This window comes from Chionomys nivalis, chromosome 19 (assembly GCF_950005125.1).
Source record: "Chionomys nivalis chromosome 19, mChiNiv1.1, whole genome shotgun sequence".
In the NCBI taxonomy this organism is placed as follows: Eukaryota; Metazoa; Chordata; class Mammalia; order Rodentia; family Cricetidae; genus Chionomys; species Chionomys nivalis.
Window position 1 is genome coordinate 59244384 of NC_080104.1, and position 23585 is coordinate 59267968.

Genomic DNA, 23585 nt, shown 5'->3' on the forward strand with positions numbered 1-23585 from the left:
GTTGGCCTCGCACTGTGTAGCCAAGAATGACTTTGAACTCCCCATCCCTGTTCACTCAACTCCCAGATAACGTGTTTAAAAGCTGTGTATTATTACGCAAACGCCTGGACCAGTTGCGTGTACCATGTGTTTGCAGGTTCGCTCAGAGGTCGGAGTGGCGATAGATTCCCCAGAACTGGAGTTATAGGTGGCTGTGAGCCGCCAAGGTGGGCGCTGGGAATCGAACCTAGGACAACCGAGAGAGCAGCCAGTGCTCTTAGCTGCTGACTCAGCTCTCCAACCCTGTTTTTGAATTCTACACAGGCTGACGGAGTCACTGACCTCGCCTTCAGCGCTGCTTCAGCTTGTTCTACAGGTCTGGGGAGGAGCAGGCGGTGCCTGGGGACTGGAAGGGAAAATGCTCTGTCACCGGAAGCACACCTACTCATGTGGGGACACGCGCCAAACAAATCAGATACAGGCAGACGTGTAGCCACAAGTATACTGCGGTCCCAGTACTCGGGAGGTGGAGGCAGGAAGATAGTTTGAGGATAGCCTGGGCTATACGACCCTGCCTCAAAAAACCAAACCAAGGGCTGGAGAGATGGCTCAGAGGTTAAGAGCATTGCCTGCTCTTCCAAAGGTCCTGAGTTCAATTCCCAGCAACCACATGGTGGCTCACAACTATTTGTAACGACGTCTGGTGCCCTCTTCTGGCCTGCAGGCATATACACAGACAGAATATTGTATACATAATAAATAAATAAATATTTAAAAAAAAAAAACAAACAAACCAAGCAAGACAGAAATGAAGAGAAACAGAAAGTCTCGGAATTCCTCTACCCAGAAATGAATGACTGGCCTGTTTCCTTAGACGGCCTATTTCGTGTTTACGCTCACAGGGAGCTGTTCTGAGTATTACTGGACACACTCGTAAGTTACTGTTTAAACCTAATATATGCATGTGCCTTGCCAATAAACAACTACTTACGTACTGTTTACATGTTTTGGGGTGTGGGGTGTGTGTGTTGTAGATGCACCTCCCTTTGCCTGTGCATGTGGAGGCCATGATCTCTCACTGAACCTGGAGCTCACAGTGGTCTCCACCTGACCAGCCGGCCATCCAGACCCTCTTCTCTTTGCCCCGCCCCCACCCCAGGGCTGGTTTACAAGTTAACACCACCAATTCAGCTTTCAGTGTTGGTCCTGGGGACCTGAACCCAGGCCCTCCTGCCAGCACAGCAAGTTCTTTACTCACGGGAGCATTCCCTGTTCTGTGTGTGTGTGTGTGCACATGACACAGGATGCTTGTGGAGGTCAGAGGACAACTTCCTGGGGACTCAGTTTCCCCTTTCATGCGAGGTCCAGGAGTTGAACTCAGGTTGTCAGGCTCGGTAGCAAGACCTTTACCTACTGAGTCCTATTGTTGGCCCCTGGAGTTTTTGTTTCTTTTCTTTTCTTTTTCTTTTACCGAGGGTCTCACGTAGTTCAGGCTGGCCTTGAACTCACCACAAAGTAGATAATGACCTTGAACTCTAGATCCTGCTCTACCTCTTAAGTGCTAGAATTATAGACCTGTGTCACCAGGCCTGTCTAAATACAAATTTATAATGTCTTTTATAAAAAAATAAAACAAAACAGCCTATAAACAGGTGGTGGCAGCTCACACCTTTAATCCCAGCACTCAGGAGGCAGAGGCAGGTGGATCTCTGGAAGTTTGAGGACAGCCTGGTCTACAGAGCAAGTTCCAGGACAGGCGTCAAAGCTACAAAGAAACCCTGTCTTGAAAAACAAACAAACCTCACAAAAAAACAAAAAGAAAAAGAAAACAAAAGCCACTAAGCCTTTAAAGACCTGTGAGATGCCCAGTGAGCAAAGCTGCTTGCTGCCTCGCCTGACAGCCTGAGTTCTAGCCTCGTGACCTACAAGGCAGAAGGAGAGAACTGGCTCCTCCCGGCTGTCCTTGCTGTCCACATGTGCATGGACATCCACCAACAAGCACACTGGATTAGCTCCGTTTCTGCTGCTGTAAGCAGACACTGTGACCAAGGCAACGCATGGAAGGAAGGGTTCACTTGGGCTTCGGGCAGAGGGATAGGAGTCAGTCATGACATGGGAACACAGCAGCAAGCAGCAGACGTGGTGGCCGAAGCCGAAGCTGAGGACTCACTCAGAGCCGAGAGAGAGCTAACTGGGAATGACTCAGGCTTTTGAAACCTCAGTGCCCATCCCCAGTGAGACACCATCTCCAGCAAGGCTACCTTATACCTCCCGAGCCTGACAAACAGTTCAAACAACCTGGGACCAAGTATTCAAACATCTGATCCTATGGGGGATGTTCACATTCAAACAGCCCCCCTCCACACACACACACACACAATCTTAGAGAATAGCCTGCCACGAGACTGGAGAGATGACTCAGTGGATAAGAGCACTGGCTCCTCTTCCAGAGGACAAAGGTTCAATTCCCAACACCCACATAGTGACGCACAGCCATCTGTAACTCCAGTTCCCGGGCATTCAACGCCCTCTTCTGGCCTCTGTGGGCATTGCATGCTCATGGTGCACAGACATACATGCAAATACACACCAGGAGGAACAATAATTTACACTCATTTCTCTGCCCACACCCTGGATTCTCCTCTTTAGGACAAATTCCTAGAAGTGGGAAGGCAAGGTCAAAGGTCTGCACGTCTCAAGCATAACATGCCTATTTTAACCATGGCTTCAGAACTAGAACAGGATTGGTTCTCAGTCTATGCTCACCCACCCGCTAGGGAGGGGTGTGTCTGGGATGAACAGCAGCGGAGAGAATGAAAATAGTGTTGACATTTCCAGGGTCCTTCCGTCTGAACACAGTTCAGTCTGGGAATCAGCTGTGCACCGCCCAGACACACACAGCCAGGGAGGGAGGGGGCGGCTGTCTGGTTTCTCTCCGCCTAGCGTTTGGTTCACACTTCCCCCTTGCCGCTCAAGGCAGGCACACACTGAAAAGTCCCCGTCTTTCTGCGTCTTCTTGCTTCTCTCTTGCTTCCGTGTGTCCATCCTCAGGGACACACTCTCCCTCCCTCCTCTCTGACTCTATCTTTATGGTGATGGGAAGAGGAAGGGATAACTAACTCGCTTAAACAAGTCTCCTGTGGTGGAGATTCAGGCAGGTGTGATGGCTTGTGCCTGTTGGCCCAGAGTTCAAGAGGTAGAAGCAGGAGGATTGCTTCAAAGGTCAAAGCGAATCTGGTCTACACAGAAGTTCTTCAGCCATGCTCCCATGGTGAGACCCTGTCTCACTCAGTGAGAGAAGCAAGGGGGGAGTGAGGGAGAGAGGAGGGGGGGGGAGAGAGAGAGAGAGAATAGATTTAAGCACTGCCACTGCTGGGTTCAAAGCCTTCACTTTTTTGTTTCTTTGTTTTTCAAGACAGGGTTTCTCAGTGTAGCCCTGACTGTCCTGGAACTCACACTGTAGACCAGGCTGGCCTCAAACTCACAGAGATCCGCTTGTCTGTGCCTCCTGAGTGCTGGGATTAAAGGCCTGTGCCACCACCACCCAGACAGCCTTCACTTCTTTATAAGTCCTTGGCTTTCCAGCACTTTCTCCCATCCAGTGGCCTCTGTGGTGGGTGATTACTGTCGTCAACTAGAGAGGATCTAGAGTCACGCAGGAGATAAACTCCTGGGCATGTATGTCAGGGAAATTCTCGGTTGAATTCACTGAAGGGGAAAGATCCACTCTGAACGGGGGCAGCGCCCCTGCGAGCCCTGGGGTCCTGGGCTGGCTGAGAAGGAGGAAGGGAACCGAGCACCAGGGTCCACCTTCCTCCCTCTGCTTCCCGACCAGCTGGCTCAGGTCCCTGCCAGTCAGGATGGATGGAACCTCGCACTGTGAGGTCCGGTGCGCTCTGCTCAGCAAACTCCGGGTTAGCTGGCTGCCCCCACCCAGTCCCCACTAGCCGCCTATACTTCTGTTCTCCGGGGGTGGGGACTGTGAAGACTCCCCCCTCTTCTCGATGGCCTGTCAGGAGGCTGTCTCCACACAGGTGTCCAGGAGCCTCTCAAAGAGACTGGGAATCCTCCAGGGCCGACATCCTGCCACCCAGCCAGGCTTTAGGATGGTGGTGGGCACTTGCATTTGTCCAGCAGAGAGAACGCCAAGAGAAAAGGGACTGTTGCTTGACTCCACGGTGAAGACGCCCGGCAGGGAGGTCACCCGGGCAGACAGGTAACAGAACTGATTACGATATACAACACCATACATCCCAGGCTGGCCTCAAACTTACTATATTGCCAAGAATGCCCTTCAACCCTGATCCTCCACCCTGTATCTCCCAAGGGATGAGATTACTGGAGGAGGTACTATACCCAAGAATCAATTGTATTGACTCGTGTGGTCACCTCGGGCTTCATAAGTGCCAGGAGCTGCAACAGGCCATGAAGGCAATAGATGCGGAGCTGGGGAGTCTGGGAACGGCAGTGTGAAGCCGCAGCGCCAAGTTAAGGCTGCTCGGGAGTCATCGACATCTCTGTGACCACACACATGTACTGCAAAGCTTTGCCTCCAATCCCAGGGTCATACAGGCCATCTGGGCCATCGCTGGCTAGTTAAAGACATTTACCCAACCTCAGTTTCACTATCTACGAAAGAAGGGAGAAGAGGGTCCAGAGAGATGGCTCAGCAGGTAAAGGCGCTTGCCACTGAGCCTGAGGTCTATCCCTGGGACCAACGTGGGGGGAGAGAATTCATCGACCTCCACCAAGCACGCATGTCTTGTGTTCCGCCATAACCATGCACGCACACACACACAGAGAAAGTTGGTCCTGAAGGGACACCAGCCCACTAGAGCCTGTGGCTCTGGCAGGCCTCGCCCTTTCCTCTCATTCCCTCTGCCTTGCTAAAACCAGATGACAGTCCTAAAGCTAGCCACGAAGATCTAGTCCCTCATTTGGCCACTTCCTCCTGCTGAGGCTGACTACCAAGGTCCCGCTATCAACGTATTAAAGTCCAGCAATCAAAAGCTCCCTTTGTTTCCCCTAATTAGCACGCCCAGTTAAAATTAAACACCTCATCCTAACACAGGTTCCCCCTTCACCTTTATAAACCACCCCTTGCCTATAGCCACGTCTGTCTCCTCTCTATCCAGCAGCGTCCTTTGTCCAGGACAGATACCCCTGCCCCCTGCCTCTTGTCCTCTTCCACGCATCCCCCATCTCCTTTATCACCACATCCTAGCCCATCCTAACACAGACCTCCCCTGTTCACCTCTTAAAAAGCCACACCTGCAGGGGTACGTGCTGCTCTTTCTCCTTCTCTGCCGGAGCCAGAAAGCAGCTGCTTTAACTTTCTTTCCTCATTTAATAAAGAATCTCTCTGTGAAAACAGGTGTTTTATGTAGTTTGGGCCTAACCCAGGGTCTGGGAGGAAGCCACTGTTTGGGGATCTCCTCGATTGTTTGCTTGTTTTTTGTTTTTTTGAGACAGAGTTTATTTGTGTAACAGCCCTACCTGTCCTGGAACTCACTCTGTAGACCAGGCTGGCCTCGAACTCACAGAAATCTGCCTGCCTCTGCCTCCAGAGTGCTGGGATTAAAGGCGTGCACCACCACCTCCCGGCTAGGTTGTATATTTTAAATGTGGGTAAACATTTCTGCTTTGGAGCTAAGGATGTGGCCCAGTAGTTAGAGTGTTGCCTAGCACGCATGGACCCTGGTCCACTCCCAACACAGCACATACTGGATGTAGTGGTGATTACCAGTGACCCCAGCTCCCCTGGAAGTGGAGGTAGAAAGATGAGTTCAAGGCTAGCCTCTATTGCAAAGTATGTTGGAGGCCAGCCTGGACTACATGAAATTCTGTCTCAAACAAAAGAAAACAAGAACTAATAACCAAAAGAAAAATCTACTTTACTGAGTTATTAGATAGTTTGAAAGTTCCCTGCCTACGAGACAAAGTAGGGGCTGGAGAGATGGCTCAGTGCTTAAGAGAATTGGCTGTTCTTCCAGAGGACCCAGATTCAATATCCAGTATTCACATGGTAGAACCATCTGGAACTCTATCTAGTTCCAGGGGATCTGATACCCTCTTCTGGCCTCCATGAGCACTTCACATATGTGGTGTTCAGACACACATGCAGACAAAAGATACCTGGACATAGTAAAAGCATGGCCCATGGTCTGTGGAGGTACAGGGCCAACATGGCTCTTTAACGGGGGAGGGATAGAGGCTTAGTTTGAAAAAAAAAAGTTGGGGGCTAGAAAAGTTACTGAAGGAGAAGAAAAGAGATAATTTGATGCATGTATATGCTTTGATTAAGAAGTGGGAAATGGCCGGGCGATGGTGGTGCACGCCTTTAATCCCAGCACTCGGGAGGCAGAGGCAGGCGGATCTCTGTGAGTTCGAGACCAGCCTGGTCTACAGAGCTAGTTCCAGGACAGGCTCCAAAGCTCCAAAGCCACAGAGAAACCCTGTCTCGAAAAAAAAAAAAAAAAAATGTGGGAAATGTTTACCCCCTTCCCAAGAGCAAGAAGGTCTCACTAACCCTTAGTATTCGATGCAGTGTCTGGAATCCAGGCAGACACTAGGCACTGACTACATACAGAGATAATGAATAAATTAGTGATAGTGAACTTCAGAAATCACAAAGGGACACTGAGGCCCAAGGAGACAAAAGCTATAAAAGATGACGCAGAGTTAAACTTCAGCCTGCCTTCCTCCCCCACAGAGAGGGCAAGGGGCACTGGAGGCAGGCCCTCTAAGCAGCTGGGTCCTGCTCCCGGGTGTGCAGGAATTAGGCCTGCTGTGTGGGATGGATTTAGGTTGGAGGATGGGGCTGTACACACATACTCAAGCACCCGGTCTCAGTAGACTGGTAACCTAGCAACAGCCTCCATCCTAGCCAATCACAGTTGGCCAGCAAGCTCTCCCTCATATTGAGACGACTGCTCAGGGGAAGATGAGGTGCGGTGGTCTCTGGGGAGGCACAGGGGAGCAGATTCCCAGGGAAGCCCTGGCAAAGCTCAGCATCCCTGCACAGGGAACCTGTGAGCCTGAGACTCCTGTCTGGCTCCAAATTGCAGGCAGAAATCCCAGGTGTGTTTTCTCATGGGTCTAGTTTGACTAACTACATTCCAATAATAACTATTATTATTATCTTAATGAAAGCGGTCCACCCAAACAGGCTTTCCCATCCACAGTCTGTTTATCTTCACACAGACAGCTAGACCCTAGGGATTGTGACCCTGGCTTTTGCAGAAGCAGTGATAAAAGCATTTTGTTTTAAAGCTACGATGTCACTGTTGGAAACCCGTGGGGACCCCCTGGTACTGCCAGTTTTCAGCCAGGGTAGGTTTTGTGCCAGGCAAATCTAAAGTGGAAATCAAGTCTATAAAGCAACCAAACACATGGCTGCTAAGGGTTGAAGCCGATTAGTCTTGGACCCTGTGAGAATTTCCCGCCCCAACTTAGACAGGAAACCCCTCAAAATTCCTGGAAAAGGGTAGTTCTAAGATCCTGGGTCAGAACATTAGATGCAGGGAGGGTGATTCAGGGGTCAACACTCCCCAGGAAGTCATGAGACCCTGAGTTTGGTCCCAGAACCCATATAAAAGCTGAGTGCACTAATGAATAATAGTAACCCCAGTGCTGGGCAGGGAGTCAGCTAGATCAGGCTCAGCAGCCGGCCAGTCTAACTAGAGAGTCCCAGTTCCCTGTGGGGGAGACTGAAAAAGAAAAAGAAAAAAAAAACAAAACAACAGGTGGGTGGCTCCTGAGAAAGACATCCAAGGTTGACTTCTGACCCCTACACACAGGTACACACAAATGCATGTGTGCCTGCACATGTATGTACTGAAAGGCAGCCCCTCACACACAAACACCAGTCCAGACTCTATTTGTCTATTCTTACAGGTGGACATTCCAGTCCAGGGTAAGGTTGAAGCTGAGTAGATGGGTGGATGGACGGACGGACGGGTGGGTGGATGGGTGGATGGAAGGATGGTGGATGAACAGATGAGTAGATGGATAAGTGGGTTGGTGGGGTAGATGGATGGATAAGTGGTGAGTGGGTAAGGGTGTGAGTGGGTGGCAGATGAATAGGTGTGTGGGCACCCACTCTAAGTCACACACTGTAATTAGCGGAAAAAGACATTACAGGAAAACTCACACCTTCTACCTCTGCTCCGGACAAACTCAGCCAAAAACAAAAGCTCTGACCTGTGTAGTGCTTACGAGAAAGCAAGACAAAACAATGTTCCCAGATGGTAACAATCGCTGTGCAGAGCCTTCTAACCTCCCTGTTCTAGAAAACTGAGGTTGCAAGCGCACCCGGGGCGACACCTCTGTGCACCCTGACGGTGCTTTCAGACCCTTGGGGTTGTGCTTAGGGTCTTCTGAGGATGCTACACAGACCTTAGGGGACCTAGAACCCAGACGCACCATAGAGCAGCCTGTTCTGCTGCCTCCAATCAATACAGATCCCCCAGCAGCCTCCTGGGTTTTTGGAAGGCTCCAGAGCTCTGACTCCCAGAGGGCACTGTGCCGACAGGGAGGCTGGTTCTCTTGCAGTGTGCGGCAGATCTAGGAAAGTCACACACCGGCCAGATGATATCTGGGACCAGAGTGGGGGTGGGGATGGAGAGAGAGTGGTCAGACTAGCCTTGCCCTGAAGCCTTTTCCCTTCTTGCTAAACTCCACTCAGAAGGGTCACAGGAAAGCAAACCCTGGAGTGAGTCACCCAGCCACAGGGACTTCGTAGCTCCTGTTTTCAGGGTTGGTAAAGCTGTGACCCCATCAACATTCTCGCTAGGAGATTCCAGGCTCTGCCACTACCTATCTGAGAGCAGGCTAGGAACAGCAAGAACCGAGTGCCTGGTTATGCCGCGCTGGGGATCAGACCCACCTCCTGCCTGCGAGGCAAGCAGTCTGCCGACTGAGCCACGGCTCCAGCCCTAAAAGTTACTGTATACAGCCTTCTACGGTAACAGCGGTGTTAGGGCTGAGGTGGCATGCCCTTGGTCAGTGCTGCAATTAAATAGTGAGGTTTACTGTTAAAACATTTTTTTAATGGACAGGAAGGTTCATAGATGCACTACTCATAATAGCTCAAAATAAAAACCACCCAGATGTCTGCCACCAAATGAGTGAATAAATATTCTATAAGTAGATATACTATATCTACCTGGTAGGATATTATTCAGCCATTAAAAAAAAAAGATGACTGGGGCCAGGTGGCGGTGGTGGTGCACGCCTTTAACCCTAGCACTCGGGAGGCAGAGAGGCGGATCTCTGTGAGTTCGAGGACAGCCTGGTTTACAGAGCGAGTTCCAGGACAGGACAGGTTCCCAAGCTACAGAGAGAAACCTTGTCTCAAAAAACAAAAACAAGGGCTGGAGAGATGGCTCTGAAGTTAAGCCTGCTCTTCCAAAGGTCCTGAGTTCAATTCCCAGCAACCACATAGTGGCTCACAACCATCTGTAATGAGGTTGTGCCCTCTTCTGGCCTGCAGGCATACACACAGACAGAATATTGTATACATAATAAATAAAATATTAAAAAAAACAAAAACAAACAAACAAAAAGAGCTGGCCCTGCTACATCCTGGTGAATACTGATAACGTCATGCTGGGGAAAGAGGTCAGCCACAAACGAGCGCACACAATACAAGTCTCCTGCTATGTTAAAAACGAAGAATCAGGTTATGTTAAATGTGTCCCTCTGAAGAGACCGAAAGCGGATCAGTAACTTCAGGGGACTTGGGGGAACAGAGGAATTAGGAGGCAACAACTAAGAAGTAGAAAGTTCCTGTGGGGGTAATTAAAGCGTCCTGAAATTGTCTGTGGGACTTGTCACACAACTGATGAACCAAACAAACTTTAAGTCAGGTGAGCCGCATGGTAAGTAAACCATGTACCGATAAAGCGATAAAGCAAAGGGCTTTTGTTGGGTTTTTTTGTTTTGATTTTTTGTTTTTGTTGTTTTAAGGGGGGAGAAAAAGCTGTAGGCTTTGGGCCACACAGGCAGCTTTTCAAAGTGGGGTGACCTGGCCTCGGGCTAAAGGAACAGTGCCTTAGCCATGGGCAGCCTTCTGTGGCTCAGAGAAAGTACAGGCGTGAATACAGCCTATCCTGCTACTGGGAAATCATCATCATCATCATCATCATCATCATCGACAGATGTAACAGGGCCCCAGACCTTATCACAGCTGACTCCATTAAGGAAGGACCATTCATGCTGTAAAACTTGGCACTTAGAGCTCCACCGGTCAAAACTAAAACAAAGACCTAATCCATCAAAGTCCATTGTTCCCGGAAAGTCTCTAAATGTACTTGACCTCGGTTTTTAGCTTCTGTAGCTCTGCTTCTGGTTAACTGTTCTTGCTAACTGAAGTATGTCCAACCCAGAACATGGTTTTTGTGCTTAGAAGTTCACCCTGAGAAAAGCCCAGGACTTCACAGGATTCCCGAACACCCGGTGTAGGCCCCTGCTGGCTAATAAAGACTTTCCATCGGCATAAACCATGTGCAAGCAATCCTCTCTGGTGACTACCCCACAACACAGAGTCTCCGGAAGCCCAGGCTGGCTTCAAATGCACTGTGTAGCAGAGGCTACCCTTCAATTCCCTGATCGTCCTGCCTCTAGTCCTGGAGTTATAGGCTTGCTACACCATGGCCAGGCTTTTCTTCTACGCTTTCTTTGGGGAAACCAGGTCAGAACATCGATATATCTTTCTTTTCTTTACGTTGGGGGGTGGGGACACAGGGTCACAGGACAGTTCATCCAGGTCACTTCTTCTACCATGTCCTGGAGGTAACTCGGGTCACCAGTCTGGGCAGCACGTGCCTTCACCCGCTGAGTCACCTCTTCAACCTAGCTAATCTTTCTTACTGTGTTTTTGACCCATGACGTCAGTCCACAGTCCGCATACTCAGTAATGCAGGGAACACCAAGGCGGCCACCGGTTGGCTGGCCAGCCACCCTGCTTGGGCCTCCCTCAAAGCCAACTGTTCCTTTTCCTCAACTTGGCCTTTCCCACCTGAAAAGCCCTTGTGAACTGAAATCCCCATCTCTGAAGCTGTGACATTGGGGGCCTGTGCCCCCACCTTCTGGACACACAGGTTTCTCCACTTTGTCTCTGTCCTCCCACATCCTTGCTGGAGGCTTTAAATCCTGTCCAGCCTGTCTCTGTTGGCCCTGCTCATCCTGCAAGCACGGTCAGCTCCCTCAGGCAGTCCTGACTGGAGGACCCAGGTCACACTTCCTCTCGTGTTAGAGCTACAGCCAGGCGTGGTGAGACTGTGGTCCCAGAACACGCGAGGTGCAGACAGGGGAACATTAGGCCAAGGTCAGCCTTGGCTACATGGAGGCCAGCCTGGCCTACGTGAGACCCTATCTCAAGAAAAGGGTAAGAAAGACAGGGAAGGAAGCTCAGACGGTAGGAAGGAAGGCTAGCCATCAAGGCTTTTTTTTTTTGAGGGAGGGGAGGCTTTTTCTGTAGTAGCAGCTGAATAGGTGGGGTTGCTAAATCTTTATCCTTTGATAAGAAAAAGAAATTATTGGGGGAGGGGTGGGAGAGATGGCTCAGTGGTTAAAAGCACTGACTGCTCTTCCAGAGGACCCAGGTTCAATTCCCAGCACCCACATCGCAGCTCACAACTGTCTGTAACTCCTGTTCTAGGGGATCCAACACCCTCACACAGACATATACATGCAGGTAAAACACCAATATATATAAAATACAAATAAATTATTCAAAAAATAAGAAATTATTTTTGGGTTGGTGAGATAGGCCCTTGGTGCTAAGCCTGAAGACCTGAGTCTGATTCCTGGCACAAACATGGTGGAAAGCGAGAATAGGCTGCACAAGTTGCCCTCTGACCTCCACGGCTATGTCACGGTGCACCCGCACCCATCCACACACACACTGAAGAAATGGTGATGGAATTTTAAATGCCCTATAGAGAAACTGTTTTCGAACCACAGGAAATCTGGCGGTGTGAAAACGTGTCCCGCTTCTGGCCCCTCAGAAATTGTAGAACCCCGCTGGTTGTCATGGAGACTGCCTCTCCTCAAATAAACTTGAGGCATGGATGGTGACGTCGTCTCCGACGACAACCAGGCAGGGTGCTAAGTGCTTTTGCTCTGTCTTCACACAGGGTGAGGTAGACCCCCACCAGAAGGTGGACCCTCTGCAGCCTCTGCTTCCCCGGGGATAAAGCATGAAGCAGTTTCTGGTCAGAGAAGCCCTGAACGGGAGCAGCTCTGAGAAATAAGACTGAGCTTCAAAATTTGCTTAAAAACAAAAAAAGACAGGGTGCCAGTGGGATGGACCAGCAGGTAAGGTGCTCGCTGCCAAGCCTGAGGGCCCGTGTTTGATCCCCGGGACTGTGGGGAGCAGAGGACACCCAAGTGAATAAAGTTGAGAAATGTAGGCACTGCCAGGTCAAAGACCCAGTGCCTCAGCCTGATGGGACTGGCAAAGCCTTCTCTAGTCCGCATCTGGAAAATGTCCACCGTAGCTTTCCCCCCTGCTATCTCCAGCCTGCCCACTGCCTCCCTGCAGAGACTCCTCCTGCCATGATTAACTAAACCTGCCTCCTTGGCCGGCTGTATTAATGTCTTGTCTCTTGGTTCATCTGCAGGCAGTTACCCTGCCTCCATGTATAGAACAAACACACAGCGTCCAAGGTGCTGTGGCTTCCCCATAAGAAAGCGCAACCTACATCATCCTAGCCTGTTCCGTCTGTGTGTGTCTGTCATTTCTTTGTTCCCTTGATGCCCCTAGTCAGGGTTCGAGGACCCAGGCTGTGCAAGGACATGGCATAGGACATACATGGCAGAAGAGAACCAACTCCTGAAAAGTGTCCTCTGACTCCACACTTACTACAGCACCTGTGCCCCTACCCACGAACACACATGCATGCACGCACGCACATAAACCCATAATACATAAATGCAACAAAAGTCATTTCAAAAGCAACAGATCTCCAGTTAAATATACAGAGTTATCACACAAAATACAAGATAATGAGCGCACTTTCCAGCTACTCAGGATGCGTATCAAATCCAGGTGAGCAAGAGCAGCAGGGGAAACCCTCAGGCCGTCCTGTTTCAGTGCCGAGCCACCAGGAAATGCCGTGGGAAAGGAAATCCCCTCCCAGCAGTAAAAACTACAAGAGCCTTAGAAATAAATCTGGTACTGGAGATTGAAGCCGGAGAATCGCCATAAGTTCCAGGCTAGCCTCATTTATAGAGTAAGACCAAAACAAAGCAGAGCAAAACTCTTAAATCGCTAAACCCGATAAATGACACACAGTGTCTTTATTAGAGGGGGTAGTGGGTAGAGAGACGCGCTGTATTTATCATGGCAAGGTATAATTGCAGATAAAAATCACAGCTCTTCATGTTGGAGCAGGGAAGGAGCTGAGAATAGCTGAGGCACGATTAGAGGAAAATGGATGAAGAAGGGAGAGAAGGAGAGGGAAGAGGAGGAGGAGGAGGGAGAGGAGGAGGAAGAAGAGGAGGAAGAAGAGGAGGGAGAGGAGGAGAAAGAGGGGGAGGAAGAGGAGGAGGAGGAGGAAGAGGAGCAGGAAGAAGAGGGGGAGGAGGAAGAGGAAGAGGAGGAGGAAGAGGGGGAGGAGGAGGAGGGAAGCAGTTCTGTGGGCCCCAAACAGGCACCTGGAGTATAGACATGCCAAACTTCCATATACATAAAAATAAAAATAAATACACCATTCCTTTAAAGTTGTCTTGAAAATGCAGGGCAGGGTGGCACATCTGTGTATGTGTATGCGAATGCTTGAAATTCTGCCGCTGGATAGGCAGAGGCAGGAGGATTCCTGGGACTCCCTGGCCAGGACATCTAGCCTAATTGGTGAGTTCCAGGCCCCTGAGAGACTGACTCAGTAGAGGCAGATAAGGTTTCTGAGTATAATACCTGAGACTGTGGGAGCAGACACTCAGACGCACACACAGACACACACACTCACACAGAAGACACACACACACAGACGCACACTCCTGTGTCTCTAGGGATTAAGCTGTACAGTCACTTCAGCGAACCCTCTAACACAGTATAGCAGAGCCCATGCAGGCTCCCCGGAGTCTAGAAGGGCTTGCGTGCATTAGGGGCATGCCAGACACAGTGGCCCGCCCACCACAGCACTGCTTACAACCACAGGACTCAGGGCGGCCATCAACAAAGCGATGAGCTGCAGTCCGATGTTAATGGTATGTGGAGTCTTGGGTCCAGGCCCCTACTGGGCTTCCGATGATGGGTCAGCACCTTAATCGCTTGTTCTTCTGTCTACATAAAATGTTCCCTCCAAGATATTTCCTTTAAAAAATATTTTTTACAAAATTTTCCTTGTTTTTGTTTGTTGGTTTTGTTTTGTTTTTTTTTGAGACACAGAGATAGTGCCTATGGGAGCAGCGTCCCATGGGAGTCCACTACACAGCAGCGCCATGGTTTAAAAAGCATTATGTGTCCACTCTGGTCAAACTAGGTTCAAGTTGTGCCTTCCCGAGCACACTGTATCACCTCAGGCAAGTGGTCTAAGTGTCCTGTGACTCAGTTCCCTCCTCTGTCATGGAGATAATAATAGTTTTTACCTGTGAAGGTATGGTGAGGCCTGGATGAGTTGATAGCTAGAAACTCCGAATGGGGTCTGATACAAAGGACATGGTGCTTATCAGGACTTCACAGGGCAGTAAAATGACTGAGCTGGATGTCCACACCCCTGCTTCCATCCTGCCCTACTCATGAGCCATGCTGGGTCTAGGCCTTGGTCCCCCACAGAGGCTTTTTCGTGACATCCTTCCATTCCCCAAATTCTGTGATAGCCTCAGGCGGGCTAAGCAGGCTTCTCATTTCTCTGACGGAATGAACTGAGCTGATTCTCAAGTATTGCCATAAACTCACTGGGATGGTATATATTTAAGAACTTGCAGCAGGGGCCAAAACTGGGGATATGGCTCACTGGGTAGAGTACTTGCCTAGCATATACAAAGCCTTAGGTTCAATTCCCAGCACCACAAAAATGGGCATGGTATGCTGTGGGATAATGCTCTTGTACACTGTAAAGATTTGTCACTCATATTAGTTTAATAAAACACTGATTGGCCAGTAGCCAGGCATGAATTATAGGCAGGGCAGCCAGAATAAGAGAATTCTGGGAAGAGGAACAGCAGAGAGTCACTGGCCAGATGCAGAGGAAGCAAGATGAGAATGCCTCACTGAGAAAAGGTACCAAGACACGTGGCTAAACATAGACAAGAATTATGGGTTAATTTAAATGATAAGAGCTAGCTAATAATAAGCCTGAGCTAATAGGCCAAACAATTTATAATTAACACAAGCCTCTGTGTGTTGATTTGGAACTGAATGGCTATGAGACCAGGTGGGATGGAAACTTCCATCTACAAGGTGCCCAAATGTTTGGCAAGAATCTCCACATAAAGCCTGAAAAAGCTTTTTAAAAAAGATTCTAGACAGACAAGAACAAGTCAAGTGCAGCTTCTTGATAACCATCTTTTATCTGGTAGGCTCTGTTTGCTAGAGGCAAGCAGAGGAATAGCTCCTTTAAGAGAGGCTTCCTTAGTCAGCATTAGTGGCAAAAACCTTGCAGCTCTTTTAAGAGGCTCTGCCACCAAACACTTAAATGGTGTTTATGAGCAGCTGGTATCAGGCTTCTTGGTGGTGGCATAAACCCAGAAACTCCACAGAGTTGTGGCAATAAATGAGGCTCCTGTCAGTACCTCCACCATGAAGCTAACTTCTCAAAGTGCTAAGGAATGAGATGAAGTCAGCTGCCAAAGTTGCAGCTTTAATCCTAGCCAGGCCACTTAGCAGATTAAAGACTCACGTGATCCAAAAAAGATAGAAATATACAGTAAAGACAGATTCAGAAAAAAACAAAAACAAAAAACCCCAAAAACCTCTAAACAGCTTACAGTGTGTTTATAAATATATATAGGCTTGGGAGAGAAAAGAAAAAAGAATAAAGAAAATTCTTTAAAAAAGAAATAGAGTAGCTGGGCATGATGGTGCACGTCTTTAATCCCAGCACTTGGGAGGCAGAGGCAGGTGGATCTCTGTGAGTTTGAGGCCAGCCTGATTTACAGAGTGAGATCCAGGACAGCCAAAGATACACAAAAAAACCCTGTCTCAAAAAAACAAAAATTATGGGGCTGGAGAAATGGCTCAGCGGTTAAGAGCACTGACTGTTCTTCCAGAGGACCCAGGTTCAATTCCCAGAACCCACATGGCAGATCACAACTGTCTGAAAATCCAGTTCCAGGGGATCTGACACCTTCACACCAATGAACATAAAATAATAAATAAATAAATCATAAAAAAAATTAAAAAATTAAAAATAAGCCGGGCGGTGGTGGCACACGCCTATAATCCCAGCACTTGGGAGGCAGAGGCAGGCGGATCTCTGTGAGCTCGAGGCCAGCCTGGTCTACAATAACTAGTTTCAGGACAGGAACCAAAAAAAACTATGGAGAAACCCTGTCACGAAAAATCCAAAAAAATAAATAAATAAATAAAAAATAAAAGAAATAGTTTTTAAAAAGGCACATAAAGATGGAAAATACACAGAGGGTCTATATACTGTATGTTATTGCATTTCTTTGAATTGTTTTACTGCTGAGGAAGGAGCAACAGCTGCTAAAAAGACATTTGATTATAAATACTGCTGGATTAATCCAACTTATATACATTTTTAAAATGTCTTGACTTCAAAATTTAAGTCAAAAGAGATGTTGCTTTGAAGAAGAGGTTTTCTTTTATTTCCAAAGGAAATGAGAGGCTGTGGACTCATTCTGGGTTAAGAAAAATAAGGTTTGATTGAGGAAGACCCCCTGAGAAATCTCCAATGGGAAAGAATGGCCCAAATGAGCCAATGTCTCAGAGCACCACTGTTGCAGTTTCCTCTGAGTTCTGCATCCAGAACAGCTTCAAGGCTGCTGGCTGAAATAATCTAGTCTCACAGAATACTCCAGTCAGGACTTGACCATAATCCTAAATTTTCTTTGGGTTCCCAAAGATTACCAGCACTACCAATCAACAGGAAGTAGCCTAGAAAACTATGTCCACATTTAAAAAATGTATTATGAATGTTTGTTTTAGTTTAGAGTATTGGATACAAGTTGTTATGGATAATGGCCAGGAAAAAAGCTAAACAGAGGAGATTAGATTCATGGTTCTTGTTTTGAAAAGAAAAAAGGAGAAATGGTGTGGGATAATGTTCATGTACACTATAAAGATTTGCCACTTGTATTGGTTTAATAAAATGCTGATTGGCCAGTAGCCAGGCAGGAAGTATAGGAGGGGTGATCAGACTAAGAGAATTCTGGGAAAAGGAAAGGCAGAGGGTCAGTTACCAGTCAAATGCAGGGGAAGCAAGATGAGAATGCCTCATTGAGAAAAGGTACCAAGACACGTGGCTAAACATAGACAAGAATTGTGGGTTAACTTAAGTTGTAAGAGCTAGTTAATAATAAGCCTGAGCTAATAGGCCAAACAGTTTATAATTAATACAAGCCTCTGTGTGTTTATTTGGTACTGGATGGCTATGGGACTGGGCAGGACAGAAAGTTCTGTCTATAGAAATGCACAGCTGTAACCCCTGGAAGAAGAAGGCAGGAAGATCAGTAGAAGTTAAGGTCATCCTCAGCTACATGGAGAGTTCAAGGCCAGGGCCTTCCCTCGGAGGGAGCACTGTCTCCAGGGTGAGGAGTCTGCAACCCCAAACGGGGCTAACTCTTACTCCAGGCCCCTTCCGAAGGCCTGACGTCCTTTCCACTAGACAGAAAGACATTGAGAGCTTACCCACTGAGGACCCTGAGCCTAAGAAAGATCCCGAAAATCTTTGCTCCTCTCTGCCCCAGCCGGGGGAGGAACAGGAGACTAGGGGCTGTAACATGGGTAGGAATTTTAACTCTCTTTTCCCATTGTCTCTTGCAGACTATTAAAAAGACAGAGGTACCTTGCACATTTGTGGTACTTAGTGAGCCCTCTATGGCCATGCTCTGGGAGCCCCACCCCCAATGCAGAGGTCCAGGCAGCGAGGCGCTGGGTGCGGCCTCCTCCTCAGAGAGAACTAACAGCAGACACTTCAGCTGGTCTCGTCAGCTCTACCTTCTAGCACATTCTCAACCCAACCTCCTATCCATCCCCATCCACACAGCACACTCATCTTCTACCTCCAACCCAAGCTGCCTAGTCGCTGGGGATCCTTAAAACCCCCCAAATTAGATGGTTGGCCGTGTACAGAACTTCTGGGCTCCGGTCACCAAACAGTTCATGCCGGGCAGTACAGCTCCTGCTTTGAACACCCCGGGTCAGGGCACCGTGGGATTGCCCTGATGGAGGACACCGAGGCACAGCCAGCTTAGCGACGGGCCTCTGTTTCCACCGAAGGGAATACCAGGGCTAGGACTCAGTCTGCGGGCACACTCTCAGCACCCCGCAGGTGTCAGCACCAGGTAGGAGCTGGCCTCTGTCGTCTCGGGTCACCTGCCTCCACCTCTGACCTCCCTCAGGTCCATCACCCAGGGCTCCAGGAAGTTTCTTTCTCTGTGCGTCCCCTTCTTTATGTGACCTCCTCTTGGAGGCCACCTCCTCAGCATGGCCCTCCCTGAACATCTTCCAAACACAGTCCACCTTTCTCCCTTCATCCCAGCTAACTTCAGTTTGTTCACAGGTCCCTGCCCCTTCCCCTCACGACAGGAGAGACATCCCTATTTAATTTTATCTGTCTTTCTTTCTAAAACGTTCTAGAACTTCAGTTCCACAAAGGCCTGCATCCCGGCCTAGCACTGAGCAGGTAGGGGTGGTCGGGACTGTGCTCTACACTGATGGACTAGGAGCCTGTTGCTCATAGCCCAGGGTCAGCACTGAGGCTCCTGACCCACCAGGGCGGAGGCGAAGCTCCTACACTGTGCCCACTTCCGTCCCTGGCTTCTCCTGCCACCTCAAATCTCAGACTTACGTCTTTCCAGTGGGAATCCCCTCCACGCTAGAAAGTGAGAAGCATTTCCCCTCCCTAGGTGTTTATAGAAGGAAACCTAACCCAGCCTCACTCATGACAGGCCTGAGGGAGGAGGAGTGTGTGAGTGTGTGTGCAAGAGTGTGTGTGTGTGCGCGCGCATGCATGTATGTGTGTGCATGTGTGTGTGATTGTGTGTGTGTGTGAGTATGCACAAGTGTGTACGTGTGTGTGTGCACATGTGCCTGCGTGCATGCGTGTGTGTGTGTGTCGGGGTAGGGGGCTATGCTTCTTTCCTTCTGGCTTGGGACACAGAGCAGCTCCCAGCTCAGGGTGCCGTGGAAGACCTCTGCTCACCAATGGGTACTCTGGCACACCTCAAGACTATCCACCATCTCCTGAGCATCTCGTGTCCTACCTGCCAGACCTGGCTCTGTTCCCAAAGCACTTCCAAAGTCACAAGGTCCTGCTCAGAGGAGTCCCTTTAGCAGCCCCCTGCTCTGGCCCCAGAGACCCCAGAATAAAGCTCTTACCCATTTCAATCCCACAGATGACCAGGGCAGCGATCACTGCACCAGCTGATGTCCCAGCAAAACGATGGGCTGTGTCCAGCATCCTCGGGGCCAGGTCTCGCAGAGCGTCCACAGCCCCAGCCTGGTAGTAGGAAAGGAACCCGCTCCCCGAGAAGGAGATGGAATGAGGGGTATCTGGATCCCCCTTGAACACCTGTTCCTCCATCTTCGGGGTCTCTGGCCTCCCAGGGAGGCGGAACCCGCACCCGTCTGTCTCCTTCTCAGCCAGCCAAGAGCCTGGAATCTGGCGACTCTACTGGCCCAGCCAGGCATCCACGGGTGGTTCGCCCAGTCACTGCCTGGGCCTGTTTAGCTTTGCTAAGAGGCACCCCAAAAGACTGATAAGGGCCTGGATGAAAGGCAGACAGCCCTCAGAGTCATGGGCAAGGTCTTGGTCCTACAGACCCCACGCTGTCTCCATGACCTAACTAGACTCAACTTCGGGCACAGGTTCCTCGCACTCTCTCCACCCATCCCAGGTGCACCTAGGAGTGGGGCATTCCCTGATCCCTGCTCCGGAGAGGCGGAGAGGCGGTGCCTCTCAGCCTTCAGCATCCAGTTGCAAAATCTCTGCCAGTGCCTCACCCGGTGCCTCCCTCCCTGACAGGCTGTTGCAGAGACAGAGTTACGAGCCACCCCCGCAGGGCTCCTGTGTCCCCCCACTTAAGCCCCAGGATGAACTGCTGGGTGGCTCTGGTTTTCCAAGGGGAGGAGTAACTCCCACCCGCACCCCTCCCCACCGTTCCCCAGACTGGAAATGTCCTTACATAAGTGCCTCTGTTTATTCTCATGTTAGGATTGGCTCTGGGTGAAACTGTACCGGAGAAGTCGGACTCTGGGGTGGGGGAGGGTGCGTGCCCTCGTTTGCTTTCTATTGCTGTGATAGCGCCATGACCAAAAGCTCACTGTTTAGGGTCCATCAGGAAGGAAGGTCAGGGTAAGAACTGGAACAGAGAAGTGGAGGAACGCTGCTTACTGGCTCACTTCCTAATACAACCCAGGACCAGCTGCCCACGGTGGGACTCTCCTCCGTGGACCCGGATCAATCATTCATCGAGAAAGTGCTGCCCCAACCCCCACCCCGACCCAGGTCTTGCACACAGCCCAATCTGATGGAAGCAAATCCTCAGAGGAGGCTCCCTTTTCACAGTGACTGTCAAGTTGACAAAATACTGGCGATGCTGTTTCCAACCATTGACCCACCCATCCTGTCATCTCCTTTCCTCTGGCCTGACCAAGGGACCTCTCACCGGCCTCCAAGTCCTGTGCTGCCTGTCCAGAGGCCAGAAGAGGGCATTGGATGCTCTGGAGCTGGAGTCACAGGCAGTCGTGAGCTGCCTGGTGTAGGTGCTGGGAACTGAACCCCGGGTCCTCTGGGAGAGCCAAGCACTGAGCCATCTCTCCAGCCAATGCGCTGTCTCTTAAGAGTCTAGGAAGGCAGGGAGCAGAACGCTAGGTCATGCCAAGATGATCATATGGATAACAGGTTGTGGGTGGGAGGAGCAGGCATGGGGTCCCATGTGGGGACATCAGGGTCAGGGCGAGAAGATGTTTCGGTAAGGGACAGGGGCTTAGGGGACCATGGTCAGTTCTAGGGCTGCCCAGCATAACTCCCGGGGAGGAGGAATTCTCTTCCCAGCCCAAAATGTTACTGATGATCACTAAGGCAACAAGAATGTCCCCGCTCCTCCTCCCTCTCCTCCTCTCCCCTCCTCCTCATTCTCCTCCTCCACCATCACAGCCATCGCCACATGGCAGCAGGACCAGAATTAGAACTGAGACATCAAGTTGTCCCGTCCCCCTCCTAGTCCCAATCGACCCCAGACTCTTTGTAGGTGGTAACATCAATGTCTCTCCAGGTCCCAGGAGCTCCCATCAGCTCTGATCCAAACTGGAATTACACAGTAAGGGCCGTGTCGAGCAGCCACTGACGAGGGGGTGCCCCAACGTTCCATCTTATGCAGATAGCTTCAGACAGCTAATTTCCAAATTTGGAGGGCAGCTTTTGATTAGGAGCGTGTGCGCACGTGCGCATGCACTCATGTGTGCGCGGGTGCAACCATGCGAACATGCTAAGAGGCAGAGGCCAATGACTTTTGGCAATGGGAACAAGGAGAAGTGCCCCTCCCCCCCTTCCGCAGCTTCCCCAAACCAGATACTAACAGGTTTCCTGGGAGTCTGACAGGCACATGTGAAATAACCAGAGACCCATCCAAGAGACTCTGTAATTAACTACTAAATTACGTAAGGCTAGATTGCTTCCAGAGGAGTTAAGGAGGGGGAGCCCTGTGAGCTGGAACATCAGAGAAGCTGGGGATGATGTGGGGAGACCAGGAGGATGCAGGGCAGGGGACAGCTCTGGTTTTCTTGGGAAGGGAGGCCTAATGGGTTCAGAGGTACAAGAGGAAGTTGACTCCTCAGCTCTGCCATTTACATGCCGTATGGCCCACACAATGTCTTTGCTGTTCTCCCTGTTGGCAAAGCAGGCTGTAGTCCCCGAGCTGGACACGGGTGCTGTAAAGACGACAGATAATGGCTGAGTGCCTGGCAGGCGGTGTGTCTGTCATTATCAGAAGGCAATAAAGTCCAAGACTTCTGGAGCAGACGGAGCCTGGAGTCCGCCTAGGAGAAAGGCAACGTCAGAAGGGAAACACGTGACCTTCGTGAAGCCCGGGAAGCCCGTGACCTCCGTGTAGCCCGGGAAGCACGTGACCTCCGTGAGCACACAGCCGGACTTGACCGCGCACCTCACTCAGCTGGCGAGTCTCGGAAGGCAGGTGAGGTCAGGGCTGATGATCCAAGAAAACAGGGTGGCCAGGCCAAGTGACGACTTGTCAGCAAAGCTGTTGCCACAGAGAGTTCCAGCCGTGGGACTGGTTGGATGAGCGACGTGATTCACAGGCAGATAACGCTTGGTTTTCAGCTTGAGGGTAGGGAGAGGCAGGCCGAGAAACTGGGACGCAGCTGAGGAAACTGGATGGAGGAAGATTTTATTTATTTAATTTACTATCTGGGGGTTGAAAACCACTGGCTTTCCTTGCAGAGGAACTGGATTTGAATTTCAGCACCAACATGGGGTCTTAAACCATCTGTAACTCCAGTTTCAAGGGATCTGGTGCCCTCTTCTGGCCTATAGGGGTACTGCATGCACATGGACCACAAGCCATACATGCTGGCAAAACAGCCCTACTCATAAAATAAAGAATTTCAAATAAAATATTTTTAGCCGGATGGGCATACCTAGATCTCTGAGTTTGAGGACACTTTGGTTTACTATAGAACAAGTTCCAGGACAGCCAGGGCTGCACAGAAAAACACTCCAGAAAAAAAATTTTTTTTTTTAAAGGTGGTTGCACACCTTTAATCCCAGCTCTCGGGAGGCAGAAGCAGGCGGATCTCCAGGAGTTTGAGGCCAGACTGGTCTACAGAGTGAGTTCCAGGCCAGGCAATGCTACACAGTCAGATTTTGTCTCAAAATGAAAATAATAAGTGCATGTTTGTGCTGTGAATTCGGTCTGATAGCCTTGTATTGGGGCAGCTTGGCCTAACGGGTGCGGTCTTCTCTGAGGATGTGTGACCTGAAACGGACCTGGGTGAAGGGTTACGCGGTCTCTTGGATGGTGTAGGAGCTGCCAGAGACACGGCCTTTTTGGGAAAGAGGGTGTTGCATCAGCAGTGCGGAGAGCTGGTCCCTGAGCGGGAAGAGCCAAGCAGCTGGTAACAAGTCTCGAATTTCTCATTATGTCTTGTAATCGTTGTGCACGGATTTTGACATTAATAAAAGGTAACACAATCTCTAGACTTCTCTTTTTTGCTTGTTTTTTTTTCAAGACAGGCTTTCTCTGTAGCTCTGGAGCCTGTACTGGAACTTGCTCTAGTAGACCAGGCTGGCCTCGAACTCGCAGAGATCCAGCTGCCTCTGCCTCCCGAACGCTGGGATTAAAGGCATGCGCCACCACTGCCGCCCAGTCTTCCCTCTTTATGTGTGTTTGAGCTGCCTGCACCCTAGGGAAATCCTGACCCAGATACCACAGATGCCCTAGAGAAACAATTA

General features: G+C 49.9%; 1 protein-coding gene across 3 annotated transcripts in view; it reads right to left on the reverse strand.

Annotated features, from left to right (window-relative positions):
• Window positions 1-20211, reverse strand: part of Pnpla1 (patatin like phospholipase domain containing 1) — a 40154-nt gene extending 19943 nt beyond the window's left edge. For all 3 annotated transcript variants that reach the window (XM_057752042.1, XM_057752039.1, XM_057752040.1), the window contains exon 1: window positions 19493-20211. In XM_057752042.1, coding sequence (XP_057608025.1) covers window positions 19493-19697 — 205 coding nt within the window. In that variant the 5' untranslated portion in view covers window positions 19698-20211. The remainder of the gene's footprint in view (window positions 1-19492) is intronic.
• Between the last annotated feature and the right edge of the window lie 3374 nt (window positions 20212-23585).